Source organism: Bradysia coprophila, chromosome X, assembly GCF_014529535.1.
Source record: "Bradysia coprophila strain Holo2 chromosome X, BU_Bcop_v1, whole genome shotgun sequence".
Taxonomy (NCBI): Eukaryota; Metazoa; Arthropoda; class Insecta; order Diptera; family Sciaridae; genus Bradysia; species Bradysia coprophila.
In genome coordinates, this window is record NC_050737.1 from 29,025 (window position 1) to 48,447 (window position 19,423).

Consider the following 19,423-nt stretch of genomic DNA (forward strand, 5'->3'; position numbering starts at 1 on the left):
GCTTTTCACTCTTCCAGCTAGGTATGGACGATATTTATCAATCGAAAGAAATATCGATAACCGACAATTATTTATCAAGATATCGATAATTTCATATGGTAGGTATAAAGACTATTTGCACCCGGGTGCAAATAGACATATAAAGACTATTTACACCCAAATCCAACAAAATCTACGGAAATCGTGTTTTTTTAATGTAAATTATTAGGAAAAAGTTACCGTTTGACTTAAAAAACGTGAGCTTATTGTTTTTAAAAGTGACTAAGAAAATAATACTTGACTAGCCACTTTATTATAGATACGCCAATTGTACTCACACCACAAAAAATTATGTATTCGAATCTATTCAACAATATGGTAATAGAAGAATATCCATAGTAGATAATTAGTGAGTATGTGTCGGAGTATAAAATGAAACTGAGGTAAATCAGTAAATCGGAAGCTTACAGTGAGACCGACGTGGGAAGGCCCTAAATAACCCGTTCTAGCTTTCATTGCACACTCGATCGATCAATTAGCATCTGTGTTACATTTTGTAACGAGAAAAATTCCCTGGAATTTGGCCTTTTGCTTTACATTTTGTAAAATGGAATCTCCACTGGAATTTGGCGTTACATTTTGTGAATCGTTCTATTAGCCTTTTCGTTACGTTTTGTAAAAGGGGAAAATCCATTGGAATCGTTCTGTTAGCTTTTCTGTCAAATTTTGTGAAAGGGAAAAATCCTCTGGAATTGAGCCTCTTCTCTACGTTTTGTAAAAGGGAAACTACAATCTCGACTGATCAATTAGCGTCTGTTAAAAGGGAAAAGAGTATAGTTAAAGTCAAACAGCATTAAAATCATTCGTAAAAGAAAAATCCTAAATAATACCGCACAATAGAGTATTAGTGTACCCATTTGTTAAATGAAAAATAAATATTCTAAGCTTCAAAGAAGTATTTTCGTTTGTTTAAAGCCAGACTTCAAAACCGACTTGCTTTTCCAGTTAAACTGTAACATTTTCCATATAATTTTCATAACAAAAGCGTGATTTCCGTTGGACTTTATATTTCTATTTATGCATTCGGGTGCAAATAGTACAACGCTTAATCGTAGGCTAACATTGTGCGAAAAACTGATATATTTTAGATGACAACATCGTATCCTTCGTCCTTTCTGGAAAAAGGGAGACAATCGTTTTGTGAACTATTGCGTTTTCTTGTACTTACACCACCACAAACATTTATTATTTTTACTCGAAGCCAACACATTTTAAGACAATACGATGGTCCCACTTTTTCCAGAATGTTTAAGACAATACGATCATATATGAATGAGAGATATATACGACATGTAGAAGAAAAACATAGGCAAAAAAACCTCAGTTGGTCACACTGATTTTCAGCTAGTATTCCTTGTTAAATTTCATAGTTAAATAAAGCTACGCTAGATCCCCATACAATACTAGCTCAAAATCAGTGTTACCAACATAGGTTTTTTTGTCCCACGTATATATCATATATGATACGATGGTCCCACTTTTTCCAGAATGGACACGGATACAAAGTTATCATCGAAAATATATAATTTTTCGCACTAATGTAGTCTACACTTTTCGTTGTGTCGATTCGTCTTGAAATATCGAGCTCGACCGTCATTCGCTTCGCAGTCAGACAGTGAAATTTCAGCATGAAACTGTTTAAGAGGCATCGGTGCTTAGCTAAAATTACAGCCTACATTTGTGAGTTTCGAAATTTTTGATCACTGATATCTTTTTAAGGAAGTCTTTTCTTAAAAATTTACTAGCAACGTTTCGAAAAAAATATGTCAGCTTTGAATAAAAAATACAATTGTCTGTGAAAATTTCATGTGCTTTGAGAAAAGTGTACCTCAATTTGGGCCTTGGGGTATCGGTACACTTTTCTCAAAGTGCATGAAACTTTCACAGACAATTGTTCAATTATTTAAAGCTGACATAGTTCTGCCCGACACTGCTGAGGCTTACTTACTTACTTAGGCGGGCACTACAACCAACTAATGGTTTTGGCCTGTTCCAGCAATCTTCTCCAATCGGACCTATTCCGCGCCAACGTTCTCCAGTCGCTTACTCTTAGTACTTTCAGATCAGACTCAATTGCATCTTTCCATCTCGCTCTCGGTCTTCCTGGTCTGCGGCTTACATCAGGATTTGTATTTAGCAGTTTCAGTGGTACACGTTCCTAGTTCATTCTTTGTACATGACCGAGCCATCTTAATCGATTGATTTTGATGAATTTGACTATATCAGGCTCCTTATAAAGCAGATACAGATCATGGTTGTATCTTCTTCTCCAGTTGCCGTTCACATTGACACCTCCAAAAATTGATCGAAGAATTCTCCTTTCAAAAACCAAAAGTGTCTGTTCGTCACTTTGTGTCATGCACCAAGCTTCCGAACCATGTGCTACAACTGGTCGAATCAGCGATCTGTACAATTCGCACTTAAGGTTGCGGTTGAGTGTTTTTGACCGGATGAGTTTTTGAAGACTGTAGTAACTCCTGTTACAAAGCGTTACCCTTCCACGTATTTCCTCTCCGATGCTATAATCACTATTGACCAGCAACCCAAGGTAAATAAAGCTGAGGCATGATTGTTATATATAAGTAGATATTAGTGGAATGCTTCCAGCTTCACTTTTGTCATTAATACTTGAATATATCTTAACGCGACAAAAATATACTTCAAACGCACTTCAAGCATGAGTACCCTAAAATAGGATACTGCGAAACTTGACACTTCACATAACAGAAAAACACTGTAGTACTATATTTGGCAGCTGTCGACTATGATCACTTTTGCTTGAAGTGCTTACTACGTAAAAACAACAACAAATTTCATTGCGTTAAATAACCCATAAAAGTGAATGTTTTGTTGTACGTCCTTACTAATTTTTTCTCAATAGTCGAACTTTTGGTCTCGGCTCCTATAGGGACACAAACAAACAAAACCAACATTAATAGTGGATTAGATGCAACCACGCAATGCAAAATACAAAGTTCCAAACAATTACGTAAGTTATTTTCCTCACTAAGCCCGATGGAGTTCATTACGCTGAAACGCACTGTTCTCCCGTTTTAAACGACTGTAGTCGAGTTGTTTGTCCCAAAATGCATTAATCCAGAGTTTATCGATTTAAAGGCTTTGTGCTAGGCTTCGATTAGTGTCACAGTAATGACGATTTGTGTGTAAATGTAAATTAATCTCCCTTGTCGGTGCCAATGCGTAATATTGATTGAATTGAATAGTAATTATTGATAAAGCGAAATGGCGTAAAAAGTGAGAAAGAATGAATCATGTAAATTCCGGTTCCTCGAAAAAGTAACGTGAAAGTCTGTGGGCATCTAAACCCAACACTCGTGTCTATGGGAAGTGTACAGATCAGTCGATTGGTACAATGATTCTTGTTTATCATTCCTATAGTTTCTAGATAGATAGATATACATTTATTGAGCATCAGCTATTACATACATAATTTTACATTCATTTAGTTCGATCATCTTTAAAACTTTACTACTTCCCATTCTCTTTTACTTTATTTTTTATTATCATCATCATCCTCACTATTTGTTTTCAAACCGGGTATCTTTCCTTCACATGCTGAACTAAAAGTCTCTCAAATCGGTTAATTTCGGTTTCCATTTTTATGTCACTTGGAAGACTGTTGAACAATATGAGACCCATGTAAAACAATGATTTTGTTGTCGTTTTTTTGTTTACTTTTTGTAGCCAGAAGTCGTTAATGTTCCGCACCGGGTATCCATGTGATTCTCCTACGCGTTTTATGTTTCGACTCGTACATGTTGGTGCCAACTGGTATTTAATTTGGAAGATCATTACCATCGTTTGATAGACTATTCTCTGCTTTACGTTCATCGATTTTTGAATTTGCAAAGCTTGGAGTGGGATGATAGTTGTAGTCGAAACCACTAATTTTCTTGATTTGTACGAATGCATAACAAGCCCAATAGATGCTTAGGTGCTGGGTTAGTCCCTCCCATTTATAACGGTGGTGTTACAAAATACGCTGTAACGCTCATGTCTATGAAGTAATGACTCATTTCCCGGGTGCTTAGTGAGTAAAAGCTTTTACTTTACTAGTGAGGTAATGTGGCCTTTCCCTCACTAGTAAAGACCCTTTCCCTCGCTCGTGAAGACCCTTTCCCTCGCTCGTAAAGTAAAACGCCATACTTTACACGTGAAATAATTTGATATCTCGTATCACGATGAGTAAAAGCATCCGAGGGCTTCAGCCCGTATCCCGTCTGGATACGAGATATCAAATTACTTCACTGGTATAGTAATGTACTATTATTGCCTATCCACCCAGAATATTGTTGTTACATGTACATTTCCCACCCGCGGAAAGCTGTCGTTACATGTGGGAACTTTTTTTATTACATCACAAGTGAAGGAAAATTCATATGAAAATTAATGACATACCAGGAGATTTTCATTACTTATCAGCAAAATTGTATCACATGAAATATTCGTTAGGTATTTATAGCACTGAAATTGAAACAATGACTCGCGATCTTATTTTAGTTTTGATACCACAAACTCTGTGACTTAAATTAAGTGCACACAAATGGATGCAAATCAAAAATTTCCGAAACAAAATAAAATAAAAACCTCAAAAATAAAAGTGACGAACGGCCATTTTGTCTATAGGCATAATTTCAATTTTTTCAACTTCGACGATCACCAATGGTCAAACAATTTTAATTTCTGCATTTTTCACTTATTTTCAAAAACACTCAACACTTGCTTTTATTATCATGTATTCACTTCACTTCACAGCACAATTTATAGTAACACTACCAAAATCGACTAATATTACGCAAAACATGAATCTAGCACTTCACAAAAACAAAACAGTAGAAGTAGTTTGTCAACATGTCACTAAAACAGTAGTGTTGCCATTGGATTCGGGATTAATGTGAGCCTTTTCAATGCAACAACAGATTTTTTTGTTGTATCGGTATTTTTTATGTTAGTCTGACAGTGAATGAAATAGCACGACATAAATGTTGTGAAATTATACATTAATTTAGAATAATCTTTTGATATTCAAGAATCTGCCAGTTGTCTTCTGGAACACGTTTGGTTTTGAACTGTCAGGTCCTTGGGTGGGAAAATGTAGTCATAACAACAATATTCTGTGTGGATAGGCAATAAAACAGCATACATTGGATGCTGCTTGGTAGTTCATTACATGAGGTATCAATTTTGTGAACTCGCGAACTCATTCATGTGGTTTTAAGCAACTCGCTTTGGAAACGGTTATTTTGACTCGCCTTCGGCTCGGAAATGCAAACTCTACAATTGTCAAAACAACTGTTTCCAAAGCTTGTTGCTTAAAACCATACTTGTGAGTTCGGCTCGTATCACAAAATTGATACCTCATGTAATGAACTACCTCCGCAGCATCCAATGTAATCTACTATTATATTGTAGAAATAACCTCACGTAAATACTCTCTCATGCAACTTTTTTTCTCTTTCACAGGTCAGTTACCAATCTACAAAGTAGCCGTTCACCGTAAATGTTAGCTGCAAGTACGTCAGTTTTGTACAAAACTACAGTCTATACAATAATTGCTGTAAAAAAAAGAAACGAAAGACAAAGAGACAAGCTACGACTCGCTGATTTCCGCAAAAAGACGGTTTTTTGCATTTCAACTAATAAATTCGTATCGCTCGGGAAGTTTCCAACATTTCTAACATTCAAACATAAACAGCTTCTAAAAGAATCTAAATTCTATGAACAACATTTTCACAGTAAATTTTTTAAAAATTGATTTCCACTGAAATACGGGCCTATATTGTGAACGAAATTCACTCTCTCTTCTCGGTATGACACTTCACTTGCCGTCCCTTACAAATTGTCTGTATTCAAATTTATTAAGCCACAAAACACAAAACATACTACTTGATTTTACGATTTCGCTCGAGAGCACATAATGTTGTGTACCATTGTACCAACTGATCGGAATTATAGATGTTCCCTCATATTTAACAATACTTTCACCCCAAACAAAAAGAAATTAACAGCTCCAAATTCGGTGCGCTGTTTTAATGTACACCTTTACGAATATCAGCGCAATAATTTCTTGGATCAAAACAGGAAAACAAGACAAAATCAACTTACAAAAGAATTCTGCGTTTTCTGTATTATTATTCCCATAAAATTTGAGCGTGTTTAAAGAGTGCCTCTCTCTCTGTTTACGTACACTGAATGTGAGAACAATAACAACCGTTCGTTCTCTTCATTCAACTTCTCATAAAATTCTCATATATCCGTGTTCAGTTACTCGCGATATGTCAACGATATTGGATTGTAGTTAAATAGAAATTTTAATCGTAAATTCTTTTTGGGTGTTTGCTGTTTTGGAAAACTCCAATTAAATAAAATTCATTCTTCTATGGTACAAAAGTCTTCCGCATTACATAAGAATGAGTGACATAGTCACCGCAATCAAACGATTTTTTCATTGGGGTCCCATTACGGCTATCGGTAAGTGGTCTTTTTTTCGTATGATATCACACTCTGGTTTGTCATACTTTTCTTCTTCTTCTTTTGTATTTTCGTTTTAATGTGAGGTTACGTTTAAATGCACAGTTGATGTCTGTTTACCTTTTTTTCCTCTTGTGTGCAATGATTACCTTTGGTGAAGAAATGCAAATCTTTCAACACGAAAGTCTGTGAAATATTACTCAAAATGTAAACAGAAACCACTGCATTTCCATAGCTTTTGTTCCATTTTTTTTATTTTGTTACTCGTTTGACTAGGCGAATTAGCTTGTTCTGAATAAAATTGGTATCAGTGATGATGGCATGAAAAGGGAATCGTGTACGCGGCTCCATGTCGTGCTTATTTATGCTAATAGAGAAAAGTATTTATTACACTATGGTAGTGTGTCCGTGTCCAATAAGCTATAAATGTGATCCACTTGAACTGTAATAATTGTGTTTCGAATGCAACTCTAGGGACATCAGGATACCATATTTTGCATTTATTTACACAGCTAAACCGTTGAATACAGCATAGTAATTACGTGAAAATATTATGTTGTTACCAGGTTTTATGTTTTCCAAGGAGACGAGCTGTAATTTTTTTCTTCTTTTATTTACTATGTTTGTTGGTGGCGGGTCAGTGTAACGAAAGTGGAAAAAGTGAATTTGTCACCATGACCTCGTGATATTTAACCCTTGTAATAGTAAGATCCAAGACGGTAGATAGACCAAATTTAATTGAAATGACGATTCTTTTGAGATCTGTACCTGCGACCGCTCGGACGGTGCTCCAAATGCCAAAGGTGCAAAATGTGTCTGCAACCATTTACATGGTCAAAAATTTGAACGTCATCGTTCAAAACGAGCGTACGATTAAGGAGCGTGTACTTTATTAAAAGACGTGCAGAATTTGGGTCATTGACGGACAACCGTTGAACAAATTTGGGGATACAGTCGAAACGATTCACGCTACGACATGCGACTCGTTTCACGAAGATAAGCTATTAGAACTGTGGAACTTGTTGATGCCGAAGGATCCGTTGGAGTAAAGGGTATAACCGAACATTGGCAGTGTTTTGGATTTCAGGTAACATTGTAGCGCTGTACAAGCTGCAATTTCGTCCAACGTTCTTCGGTTCTATTTTAAAGGATCTAAAGACTGATTTTCGTGAAATGTTACGCCTTGAAAACCTTTTTTTCACGAATCAACACAATGGTTCAGCAACACATTGCATTCTCTGCATCCAATACATGGTTAAACGCTTGCCATCACTGGCATTAATCTCATCTCGATGCTGTCCAAAGAAAACACATTTTCAAAGGCTTGGTGTTTGGAGCTACTTGGAAATTAAGCTCCATTCTGCCTCCATAGTAGAACTCTTCAGACCAGCCTTTGACAAGTAAAACTTTGATGTGTGACATAAACACTCAATTTCTGCAACGTTTTCTACTGCCGAAATATAGCCGAAAGACAAAGTGATTGGACCATCCACTTATGCATTCTTTATCATAATTATTATAATGTTACCTGGCACCACCGACCACTTTTTTTCCTTTGTACTTTTACCTGTTTGCCTGATGTACCAATCAAGTTTTTATGAGTGCGATGAGATTTACCAAGAGAAAAATGCGTTTAGTTTACGGTTGTCGAATGACATTTCTAATGAGTTGCTACAGTGGAGAGAAAATGGAACTTTTCTCGCTTGAACTGTCACTTTGTTATTGTTTCACCTCTTCACTTCGTCTTAAAGTTGATGTATCGCCCTAATCAACAAAAAATGTTAAAAAGGCACCAACTTCACATCCATCGCAGAAACATAACAAAAAACCACAAGAAAATATTTCAAATAATAGACTCACCATAATGAACATTGTCGAACCGTCAATTACAAAAGCGGAAATCCATCACATAACTAAGTAACGTAATTGAGTGTTGAACTAGAAAATGCCGTGTCGGACTATTGTTATATAGACAAAATATAACAAAAGAACGTAGCGGTTACGTGAAAGAAGGGGTGCTTGCACTATCAGTAATGCTAAATATTTTTACGGTTGGAACCATACCAAAGCTCACATTATGTGATTGCCAAAGCATTCTCTTTTTAATATTCTGAACGTAATTTAGTTTTCATACGAAAATTATACAATTTAACCTTTACCCGACTGGAGAAATTGAGATATTATCGTTTTGCCACACACAGCAAGTTATATTTCTTATCTGATTAAAAATATATAGAAAAAAAATATATTTTCGTTTTTTCCAAATGCACGCTACCTTCTATTTTCACCATTCGCTTGCAATTCGTCAGGTTAGTGAGAACGAACCAAAAGCTTTTTTTTCGGGCAATACTCGGCCGGGTATTTGACATCAAAATAGTTTTTTATTTACACCGTTTTCACGGTTTAATTAGAATTATTGTTGATGTCGGGCATTAGTGTAATGAACGACAATTTGAATTTCTGATTCTGGGTGTGATTGTGAAATTGAATATAATCTGAGGTTAAATGTAATTGCGGTAATTAATACACTTTTTAGCAATTTCTCTTCTTCTTTTTTTGGCAAATACACTGTCAAGTGTCACTTTGACATGGGGTTGGTTGATTATTTGTAGAAATATAAATCTTAATTTCTCTTTCATACAAGACCTGTGCGCTGATCAATTTTGATCGGTTTCTGACGATTGTAATAGATCATCTTCAAGTTACATTACTTTCAAATGAAACCTCAGATAAGTTTAGTTTTATTTAACGCAAACTCATATGTCAAAAATGAGCTGCCATTTGAGTATTAGGTTTAAAATCCTGTGTAAAAAGAGAACGAACAGTAGGCGGCGGTTCCAAATCTCTCGTTCAAATGACATTATTTTTGACGTGGATGACAGTTCTTAACGTAGATGGCATTTCAAACGGCCTTGAAGATGATCTATAGAGTAAAAAGAACAGGGTAAAATTCCGGCGACTCGGGTTACAGATTTCAGAATACTCAAAATTTCGTATACGAATCGTGATGACTTGACTGCTTTGAAATGTGCAGTAGAATGCCTCAATACTACTCAACTATTCGCTTCGATTTTCTCAAAAGTTTACTTCTCGATCGTATCGGTATTTACAGAAAGAAACATTTTCAGTAATTGCGTCCATTTCGTGTTTTTTATCTTTAATTTAGACCTGAGTCGTATAAGCCAGCAATTAGTTAGCAAAAAAGTAAGTCACGCAGTCAAATTATTCAAGTTTCTTAGAAGAGAAAGAAGAAATCATATTTGTTGAATAAAAGAAACTTTTTCAACAATTTTGGTCAAGTCAAAGCAATACAACACTTTGTCAATGAAATCATATCCACCCACTTCCAGACATTACACCAATAGCTGAGACATCTGCGTTTGACGCACAGATCCTGATCCTACAATCACCAAATCTATTCGTTCATTTGTTCAAAAAGCGATTTCTATATACGCAGGCTACCTCGTCAGAAAAGAGTACGTCTTGCTTCTTCAACAATTTATTTTTAATTTTAATTTTTTGGCAACCTCAAGAATGGTGAATCGAGTAAACAACGGTTACCGTTTGGCTATACTAAAATATTTGACCTCGAAAAAGGACGAGAAAGTGTTCCATATATTTTACACCAGTCATTAAGCTTACATGGCTGTATTGTATTCAAAATTAATAAATTACAACAATGATTCAGTAAGAATTCGTTCTTACAGTTAAAGTGGGCGGAATGGAGCTGTAAAACAGATCGATGGGCATAGTAAAAGATTCCAATTGAAAACAGTATAATTAGGTATGCAAATGAACAGAAAATTACACTTTTCGTGAAAGTGAAATGCGTAGTTTGTTTTGTTTTCCACTTTCCTTATGGCAAAGTGGGCTGAAAAAGTAATGAATGAAAACAAGAATTGTGTTTTGTGTATTAAAGACATATTTTGTCTCGACACCAATCATTTGTAATAAAAGTAAAAACGATTGTAATTTTTTCGCGATGGCCATAGTCCGGAGTATTTGTAATTTTTAGTGTGACAGTTGAACATAGATAATTCTTTGCCGATCAAAAGGCTATCCATCGAAGATCCTCGAAAAAGAAAGTGCTCATTTGGGAAGAATACATTTTTCATCCGTGCGGCGTGAATAATCTTATTTTCTTCACTCAAATGTGGTGAGAAGATGACGTTTTGTTGACAGTCTGATGACAGTTCAGATAAGAAAATTTTTGTCACTATGTTTTGGTTTTGAAAATTGTGAAACAAATTGATGTGTTTGTTTTGTGGATACGGTTTTACGGATGAAAAATTATGAGTTCACCTCGGGGAGTAATAGGAAATTACAACTTTTGCTCTTTTTGAAATTTTGTATTTTCTCCACTTGGTAAACAAATAACCATTTTACGAGCTAGTTTGGATGCCGAAGTCATATTAAAATATTTAGCGAGGTGAAGAAAGAAATAGTTATTTGTTGACTGCGGGAAGAAAATAGGAAATTCCAACAAGAACGAAGTTTTGCCGCCAGAGCGGAGCGAGTTGAGTTTACTATTTTCTTCCAGAAACACAATGTTTTTCAAATGTGCGAATTGTAAGTGGGTCAATTGTGGATAACCGTTTTTCTCCACGAAACAAAGACATCAATTTTTTGTTACATCATTTTTCAAAAAACAAGGTCTGTCATTCGACAAAACGTCAACAAAACGTCTTTTCTTATGACCTTTTGATTGGAGAAAATAAACTGAACAATGTTTCGAGGGAATTGTTTGTGGCCAGTGCGTAACGAGGGACACAACTCGTTTACTCTACAAAATGAAATTTCCTACTTTTTTTCCCACAGTTTCAGCTGATGTGAGAAAATTCCCATTTTACAGGACGAATGGGAAACTTTCGTTATCTTTTTTGAGAAAAACGTTGTGTGCAACTCGGTGATAAATGCTTTTTTAGACACAAAATACTGTCACTCGAGACCGTAGGCCGATTGCGAAAAACCACTCGGTGGCATAAAAAACTATTGAAAATTAACTCGATGACATTAATAACTATTATTCTGAGGTTTTTCTGAATGTGAGTTTATAAACAAACCTTAAATCGTTTCACGTCTAACACTTTATCATTTTCTCTTCATTCAGCCACTGTCGTGGTTCGGTATTCATGTAACTGGAACTGTAGTGGAGAAACACACATAATACAAATTATTCAACCTATCGAATTACTTCGGTTCCACGTGGGTGCAGTAATTCCATCAAAATCCGTACAACTTTACACTCTAATGTTTATTCAACAGATCGGTTCTTTGTTTGTTTTTATTAACACGTTCAATGCGTTCGTTCACGTTTGCGTTTCTAACACCATTTATTGTACCATAAAAGCTCTGGAGTCAAAATTTCTCACATAAACAATTGTCAACAGTCGAAGCATAAGAAATTTTATTCCATTTTTCGGTGTGTTGTGTACCGTGTGGGCTCTGTGATTTTTTTTTTCGGCTAAGATTTACGATTAAATGTGTAAATTAGTTCAATGCTTTTTTACGTTGCGAACCCTACTGGGTGTTGTGTTTTTATGATGAATGATACATTAATTACATTTTAATAGACTACGAAAGGTGGACTTTTTTCTTTCCAGCGCCCCGGAAAAAACTCATTACTTATACATTTCCTTATTCGTTTCAATTTCAGGAATAATTAAATGTATAACCGTTACAACTCTGTACATGAATTCGATGTGGTGGCCACCAAATACGTTGGGCGGTTTCTTGAATCAAAATTTATTTTTGATTTTGTCTGCCTTAGCATCAATAAATTATGTGATGGCCCTTGTGTTGGGACCGTCGTTTTTGCCGCCGAAGTGGAGACCAGAGGTACGTAAAATTGTTGGATATTTTCGGTGCCAAAATTGAGGTTTCGTTTTCATATTTTTAATGAAACCATTTCCTCAATTCAATAGATTTCACTGAATTTAAACAATGGGGAAATCAGTGACATTTAACGGGAACTTAAGGAAAACTTAGGGATTAACTTCTTCAAAATAGAGTACCATCATTCGATTTGATATCACTTTCATGTGATCTAGAATATTCTTCAGTTAGATCCGATTAAGATTTCGTCAGACCTGAATCCAGGTGGCACTCAGAGGTGGATGGGTCCTATTTAAATGATCGTTTTAATAAAAAAAAATTATTTCCAATACAAACATATTTTTGACCTCGCACTCTTCTAAAATGTCTGAATCGCGTAAACTGGTTACGGTCCTGAGTTTCATGGTTGCTACAAAGCTGTCGTCAAAAAACACATAAAACATGTTATAAATATCTTACAGCAATGTAACATGCTGAATTCATCGAAAAAGTGCTAGAAAGTGTAAGTACGGTTTCTGACGGGGGAAATCATTCAACCCCTATCGATTCAATATTTTGATATTTCAATTAATCAGATTTCCGTTTTACTAAGCACCACAATAAATTGAAAAGCGATTCCGTTTTTCCCGGATTGTCGAATGATATGCTGTTGCATGTTCGGACGGTTTTTTTCAACACCATATGCATAAAGCAACAATAATTAATTTAAACCGATTTCCCATTCGCGGGTTTTAATTTTCCGTTTTTCCAACGCCTCCAACCGCCGGTGGGAGATTTATGCGTTATTGCTCGTATGCAGGCAATGTTTTTATATAATATATGCGAGAGAAGTTAATTAACTTTTTCACTCGTTGAGTTTTCTCTCTCCCGACAGCCACTTAAACTTGCAAATTTATTATCCTAATTGTTTATGCTGTTAAACGGTAAATATGCAATTTTCATATTATCAGATCAATTTGCATGCAAATGGGGTAGCGCCACTTTTGTAACACGGTGTCTGTCGTATAATACGTTTTTTTCACACTTCTTCAGTGAAAATTTTCACGGGCTGTAAAGCGAGCTGAAACGTGGTTGTTTTACATTTACATCCGCTGTACTAGTTGGGAAAATTTCAGAAAGTAGATGTCAAAAGTTACATGCGTTAATAATGTAAGTGAAGTAATGGAATAGGAAACTCCCACAATGTCCTACCATTGGCCATACTGGGATTTCGGGAGTTCTGCTAAGTAACTTTAGCGTTTTTATGAAAAAAAAAACGTTTTTTTTCTCGTAATTTACAGCCCTTTTCCACGAGGCTATCCAGTCCGGCACTGAATTTTGGCACTCAAATTAATTTACACTTATGACATTCCTACTCTAAAATTTGTGTCAGAAAATTCTTTTGTTGTAATTCATACAATGAGTGCGAAATGCATAACAACATAACATAGCACATACTAGGTGTACGAGGAAATACACACTGAGTGTAGTGTACTGCTCTATTTTTACGAAAATTTTAAAATGGTCTCATTCCCAATCGATTCATTTTCTTCCCAACCGATCCAGTACGTTGTCCAACTGTCATTGAAATATTTGAATTTCTGGTGCAATTTTCTGCTGGACGTTTTCATTTTTTCATCCAGTCTTGTAAAATTTCTTTGTTGCTGTAAGACTAACACAACGGAGTCATTCAAATAGTGCGCACGCTGTCTTAAGAGGGCATACTACTTACTACACCGGCCATCTGTTGGAAGCTTCATGTAAACAGCGTCTTTTGTATGAAATAAACCACAATTTGTGTAATCATTATTGAACGGAATTCACATGGAGACACGTTGGACTGCAAAATATTAAAGTTTGAACCTTTCATCACCAAATTGCAGAAAAAAATGTTTAAAATAATTTATGAAACGAATGATAATAACGTTTTAAAACAGCTCTACACTGGGCACAAAACATGTAGAATCTCTCATTATTTACACATATAGATGCTTTGGGACCATTATTTTCTTATTGAAATCGATATTCCAAATATTCCCAAATGGAATTTGATTAAAATCCTTTCTAATTAATTAAAAATGGGAAAGAAAACCCGAAATGATTGAAGAACTGCCATTTCTGGAGCCATTTTGAGAGTATTATGAATCCACGCCATTAGTAGTATAAATTTATACGTCAGAGAGAGCTTTTTTCTCCTTTGTTACGATCTGTCAGTTTTTCTATTTTGCGATTTAGTATGGAAATGAAAACTAAAATTGAGATATCTGTTTTAAGTGGTTTTTCATATTTTTTTGGACCAAAAGTGTGTTTGGAATCGATTGACATTAACTAAATAATAAAATAGAAAAAAATATTTTCACACAATCTGTTAATGCCAATCGATTCCAAACACATTTTAAAACATTTTGGTCCAAAAAAATATGAAAAACCACTTAAAACAGAATTTAAGTTTTCATTTCATACTAAATCGCAAAATAGAAAAACTGACAGATCGTTACAAAGGAGAAAAAAGCTCTCTCTGACGTATAAATTTATACGACTAATGGCGTAGATTGTATAAAACCTTGTCGCGCTTTTTTTTATACCATCAACTAGTTTTATACAATTCACAATACTCTCAAAATAAAAGCTCCAGAAATGAAAAATGGCAGTTCTTCAATCATTTCGGGTTTTCTTTCCTATTTTTAATTAATTAGAAGTGATTATAATCAAATTCCATTTGGAATATGACAGAAATTTGTGCACGCTACCGATTTCAATAAGAAAATGATGGTCCCAAAACATCTGTATGTGTAAATAATGTGAAATTCTACATGTTTCGTGACCAGTGTAGTGCTGTTTTATAACGTTATTATCATTCGTTTCATAAATTATTTTAAACATTTTTTTTCTGCAATTTGGTGATAAAAGGTCCAAACTTTAATATTTTGTAGTTCGATACGTGTCTCGATGTGAATTCCGTTCAATAATGATTACACAAATTGTGGTTTATTTTATACAAAAGACGCTGTTTACACGAAGCTTTTCAACAGACGGCTCTCAATAAGTAGTATGCCATCTTAAGGAGTAGAGGGTCAGACAAAAGCGTGCGCTTTTTTCCTTTGTATTTTAGCGTACGTAGGGGAGGGTCCAAATATCGTCTTTTTTTAGCGTGTGCACTATTTTTCCTGCATTACTAACTAAATTTGTTTCATTTTTGTTTTCTGTTTCGTTTCATGCACAGGATAAAAGTACTGAAGAATTTTTACAGTTTTGTACTATTTGCGAAGGATTTAAAGCTCCCCGATCACATCATTGTAGAAAATGTAATGTTTTTTGTCTCTACCATATAAAGTTTGTGCTTTTCTCTAACGTTTTTTTTATTACTTCTCATCCTCTCGACGACAAATTTTAGGTGGAAAATGTGTCAAGAAAATGGATCATCATTGTCCATGTAAGAATTTTTATGAGCATTTTCATTCTATAAATTTATCATGAATTTCTCAACACCGTATCTACAATGTCTCGTCATCACGGTTAATTTACAGGGATCAACACATGCGTTGGCTGGGGAAATCATGCATACTTTACATGTTTTCTCGGATTTTCGGTTTTAGGCAGCATACAAGCCAGTTATATATTATGTGCCTCATTCTATCGCGGCATCCATCGATCTTGGTGAGTGTGTATATAACAACTAAAAATGTTATATTCGGTACAATGAAAATACAATTTCCATTGAAGTCGTTAAGTCTTAATAAATTGGAAGTCATTTTATAAGTTTTCCAGATGTCTGATTCGGCAGGCAAAAATTACTCAATTTATGCACGGTAATTGTGTGTACCCATTTTTATACACAGGGTGAAAGAAAGGTCATTTTTTCTCTTTGTGGAAATTTTTTTTTTTTTCTATTCTCAATGAAGAACATGTTGAGGCAGGCATTCAAAGTTAAACGCTAGCGGCCGTTTTTATCTACCCACACATGGATCCATTTCTATATGTAACTTCTGTTAGAAAATAGAACTCTCGACATAGACTTTGCCGGGAGTTTTATAGAAAAATATTCGACTAACGACGAAACAATGTGTGCGTCACAGTTCTATTCATTTTTGTTTCATTTGTATCGCTCTTTTGGTGATGCCGTTTTACCTTTGTATTAATTCCATCATTACCGGTTTCATTAAACACATTTTGCAGAATAATTACAATGTGAAAGGCATTCGTTAGAATTTTCGCTTTTGTGTCTCTAACACCATACTCTCTCTAATGAATCACATTTTATCATAGCATCTATTGTGTTGTGATAAAATGATATCCTGTATATACCACCCCATACATCATCCCAACCATACTTTGTAATTACACAAATGTTGTGTGTTGAGACTGTAAAGATTTCTGTATTATTCAACCAAAATTACAAAAACCTATCAAGACTGGGGTGGAATGTTATGCAGCCATGTCGCCAATAATTTCGATTTCAATTCAACTAACTAACAAAACTTTCCCGATTGAATCCATTCCAATAGGTTCATTTACAACGGACAACAGTACTTGGCAACTGTTCATTTCGGACTTCCCAGCTTAGTGTTTTGTGTATTCAGTCTTGGACTGGCTGTGGGCGTAGTGATAGCTGTCGGAATGCTACTCGCTTTTCAAATACGTTCGATTGTACGAAATAGAACCGGCATCGAGGATTGGATTTTGGAAAAGGCGAAATACCGACGCGAGGACAGTGGCGAAGAGTTCATATTCCCGTACGATTTGGGCTACAAGCGAAACATTCAACAAGTAGCTAGTTGGAGCTGTGCACCGATCGGCGACGGTATCGTTTGGCAGATAAACGACAAATGTGATCAGTATACGTTAACGGTTGGTGTTGATTGCGGTACGAGAATTGAATTGGTTGGACTGAATTGGATTTTTGTGATTTTCAGAGAGAGCAAAAAGCTCAGAAAGCAGAGAAGAGAGCACGAACACGTACTTATTCAATTGTGAAAAAAGTCAGTGGTAGCTGGATACCATTATGGTCTCAAGGTTTTTCAGTGTGTTTGAGTCCACCTTGTACGGACGAACCGCGAATCAAATTAGAACCCGGCGATATGGTGAAAGTAACACGCTGGAAAAAGTAATTTTGACTGCTAGGGACGTGTGACAAGCATTTCCGCTAACGTTTAAAACTATATGTTACAGGCACTGGTTGTTTGGTGACAAAATCAGCAAAACGAAAAATGGATACGAGACAGAGCTGGTTAGCAATACATCGTCGAAGAAAATACGATGCCGAGGCTGGTTCCCCCGTAAATGTGCCGTCGAATTGGTTGAACCAGAGTCGAGCGAGCATCAAGAGCATTTCAGTAACAAAAAAGTAGATTAAGTCGCAACGTTCACATCGACACATCGTTCACATTTATTTGTCTTCAGTCCTCCAATTTTTAATTATTTTGAAATTAAAGACTAATTGAAACCGACTGGACGCACTGTTTTCTTAACAAAAAAAATTGGACAATTTACGTAAATTGTCGTAACAACCAGAATACCTCTACACATCATTAGCTTACCTATCCATACATCTATTGCTGGTTCACAAGTGCATCACGTATCAGCTCATTATGTTCACTCCATGGCTAAGTGCAGCTATCAGTCTTATATCAGTTAGGATTGTTGTGCTTTTCATTACTTCCGCAATAATTTTAAAATTGTTTGGTAGAAACTGGATTAGAAATGCTGTCTTCGTTTGTCTTGTGTCCACCCTCAAGTATAAGTATTTCAAAGTAGAACTGGGTGAACTGGCTGGGCAAGCTTGTTACAGTTCGACATGATCTACAAGAATTGATTTTTTCCTCTCTTTCTACGAGACGGTTGGAAACGAATATTTCGAGTGGGCGCTGCGCCACATATGCCAAAGAAGTAGCAGTATATGAACAAATATTTTAATCGAACCTGATTTGTAAGTATCACCTCATTTGTAAGCGATGCAAGAGGAAATAGTCAGTGCAATTTGTGAATTTTAGTAGCTAGTCCGTTGGCTTTGTTAGTGTTAATGCTATAGTGACTAACATTTTAAAACCAGCCACTAAATGGAATTAAAATTTTTCAATTTTTTCTCTTTGATTATGATATGTCAGTGGTTCGTTTATTCTTACTCTACATGCGCGGGTCTGTAACAAGGAAAATTATGATTTTTTTGGAAACTATCGAAACGCTGCTCATTTCTTAGATTGACCGGTTTTAGAATGTTAGTTACTGTACAACAACAAAATTTTACATAAAATATTTGTTCGTGATGTCCCTTTCACACTTGTCCTCAAAACATTGATAGTTTTCCAAGGGAACACAGATTTCATAATATGTGCAGCTTAATACACACATTGAAGACATTGATTAAACAAAGTCGTTATTGCACCCAATAATGAGTCACCAACTAGTTTAATGGCTTCCACTGGAACACCATCTTCACCGGGAGACTTTTTGTTTTTCATTTCGGCTACTGCAGCCTGTAACAATATTTACGTCAGGCATATCTTCCGATCCTAAGTTTCTTATTATTGGTCTATGTTCAGTATTCAGTTAATACACATGCATTTTTGCGTTCTTACTATAGCCGGCAGGGTCTTCCTCGTTAAAAATGTCGAATACGTGAAATGGAAAGCTGACTACTAATCATAGTAAATTCGACTGATTACCACTTCCAAAGGAACTAGCACAATAATAGAGTGTTTGATGTGTTATAATACTACCGTAATTAATACCATTAGTACCATTAGTGGTACTGTAATTAGTAATTAGTGCAATAGAGTAGTATTTTGACACAACATATATTCTGCTTTGTCACGACTCTACAAGGCGATTAAGTTAATTCTGTGCGACCTCAATTTGTTCTCGGCTTTAATTAAATGAAAATTTCATTGTCGACTAGAAGACATCTGGGATTAATGAAAATTTTAAGTCGGAAAATTCTCAATAATTCCGAAAAATTGTGAACAAGATTTTTAGAATTTTTTCAGAGATTTTTGGAGTTTTCAGTATTTTTCAGATTTAAGATTCACAATAGGGCCCGCTAGACATCCCTTATCAATCCAACTGGACGCCGATTGTGCAC

At 35.5% G+C, this 19,423-nt stretch overlaps 1 protein-coding gene across 1 annotated transcript; it reads left to right on the forward strand.

The window, feature by feature from the left end:
* The first annotated feature begins 6,309 nt into the window (after window positions 1-6,309).
* LOC119081088 (palmitoyltransferase ZDHHC6) lies at window positions 6,310-17,793 on the forward strand. The gene is made up of 8 exons (XM_037189832.1): window positions 6,310-6,531; window positions 12,188-12,369; window positions 15,569-15,650; window positions 15,740-15,778; window positions 15,873-16,002; window positions 16,851-17,193; window positions 17,259-17,449; window positions 17,515-17,793. Exons 1-8 carry the CDS (start codon window positions 6,471-6,473, stop codon window positions 17,696-17,698), a joined length of 1,212 nt encoding a protein of 403 aa, XP_037045727.1. The 5' UTR covers window positions 6,310-6,470; the 3' UTR covers window positions 17,699-17,793.
* The last annotated feature ends 1,630 nt before the right edge of the window (window positions 17,794-19,423 follow it).

Excerpts from the sequence above, each read along its gene's own strand:
- LOC119081088 (XM_037189832.1), top strand. The coding sequence starts at position 6,471 with ATGAGTGACATAGTCACCGCAATCAAACGATTTTTTCATTGGGGTCCC. Across the intron at positions 6,532-12,187 it reads GGGTCCCATTACGGCTATCG|GAATAATTAAATGTATAACC; the intron begins GTAAGTGGTCTT and ends TTTCAATTTCAG. Across the intron at positions 12,370-15,568 it reads CGCCGAAGTGGAGACCAGAG|GATAAAAGTACTGAAGAATT; the intron begins GTACGTAAAATT and ends TTTCATGCACAG.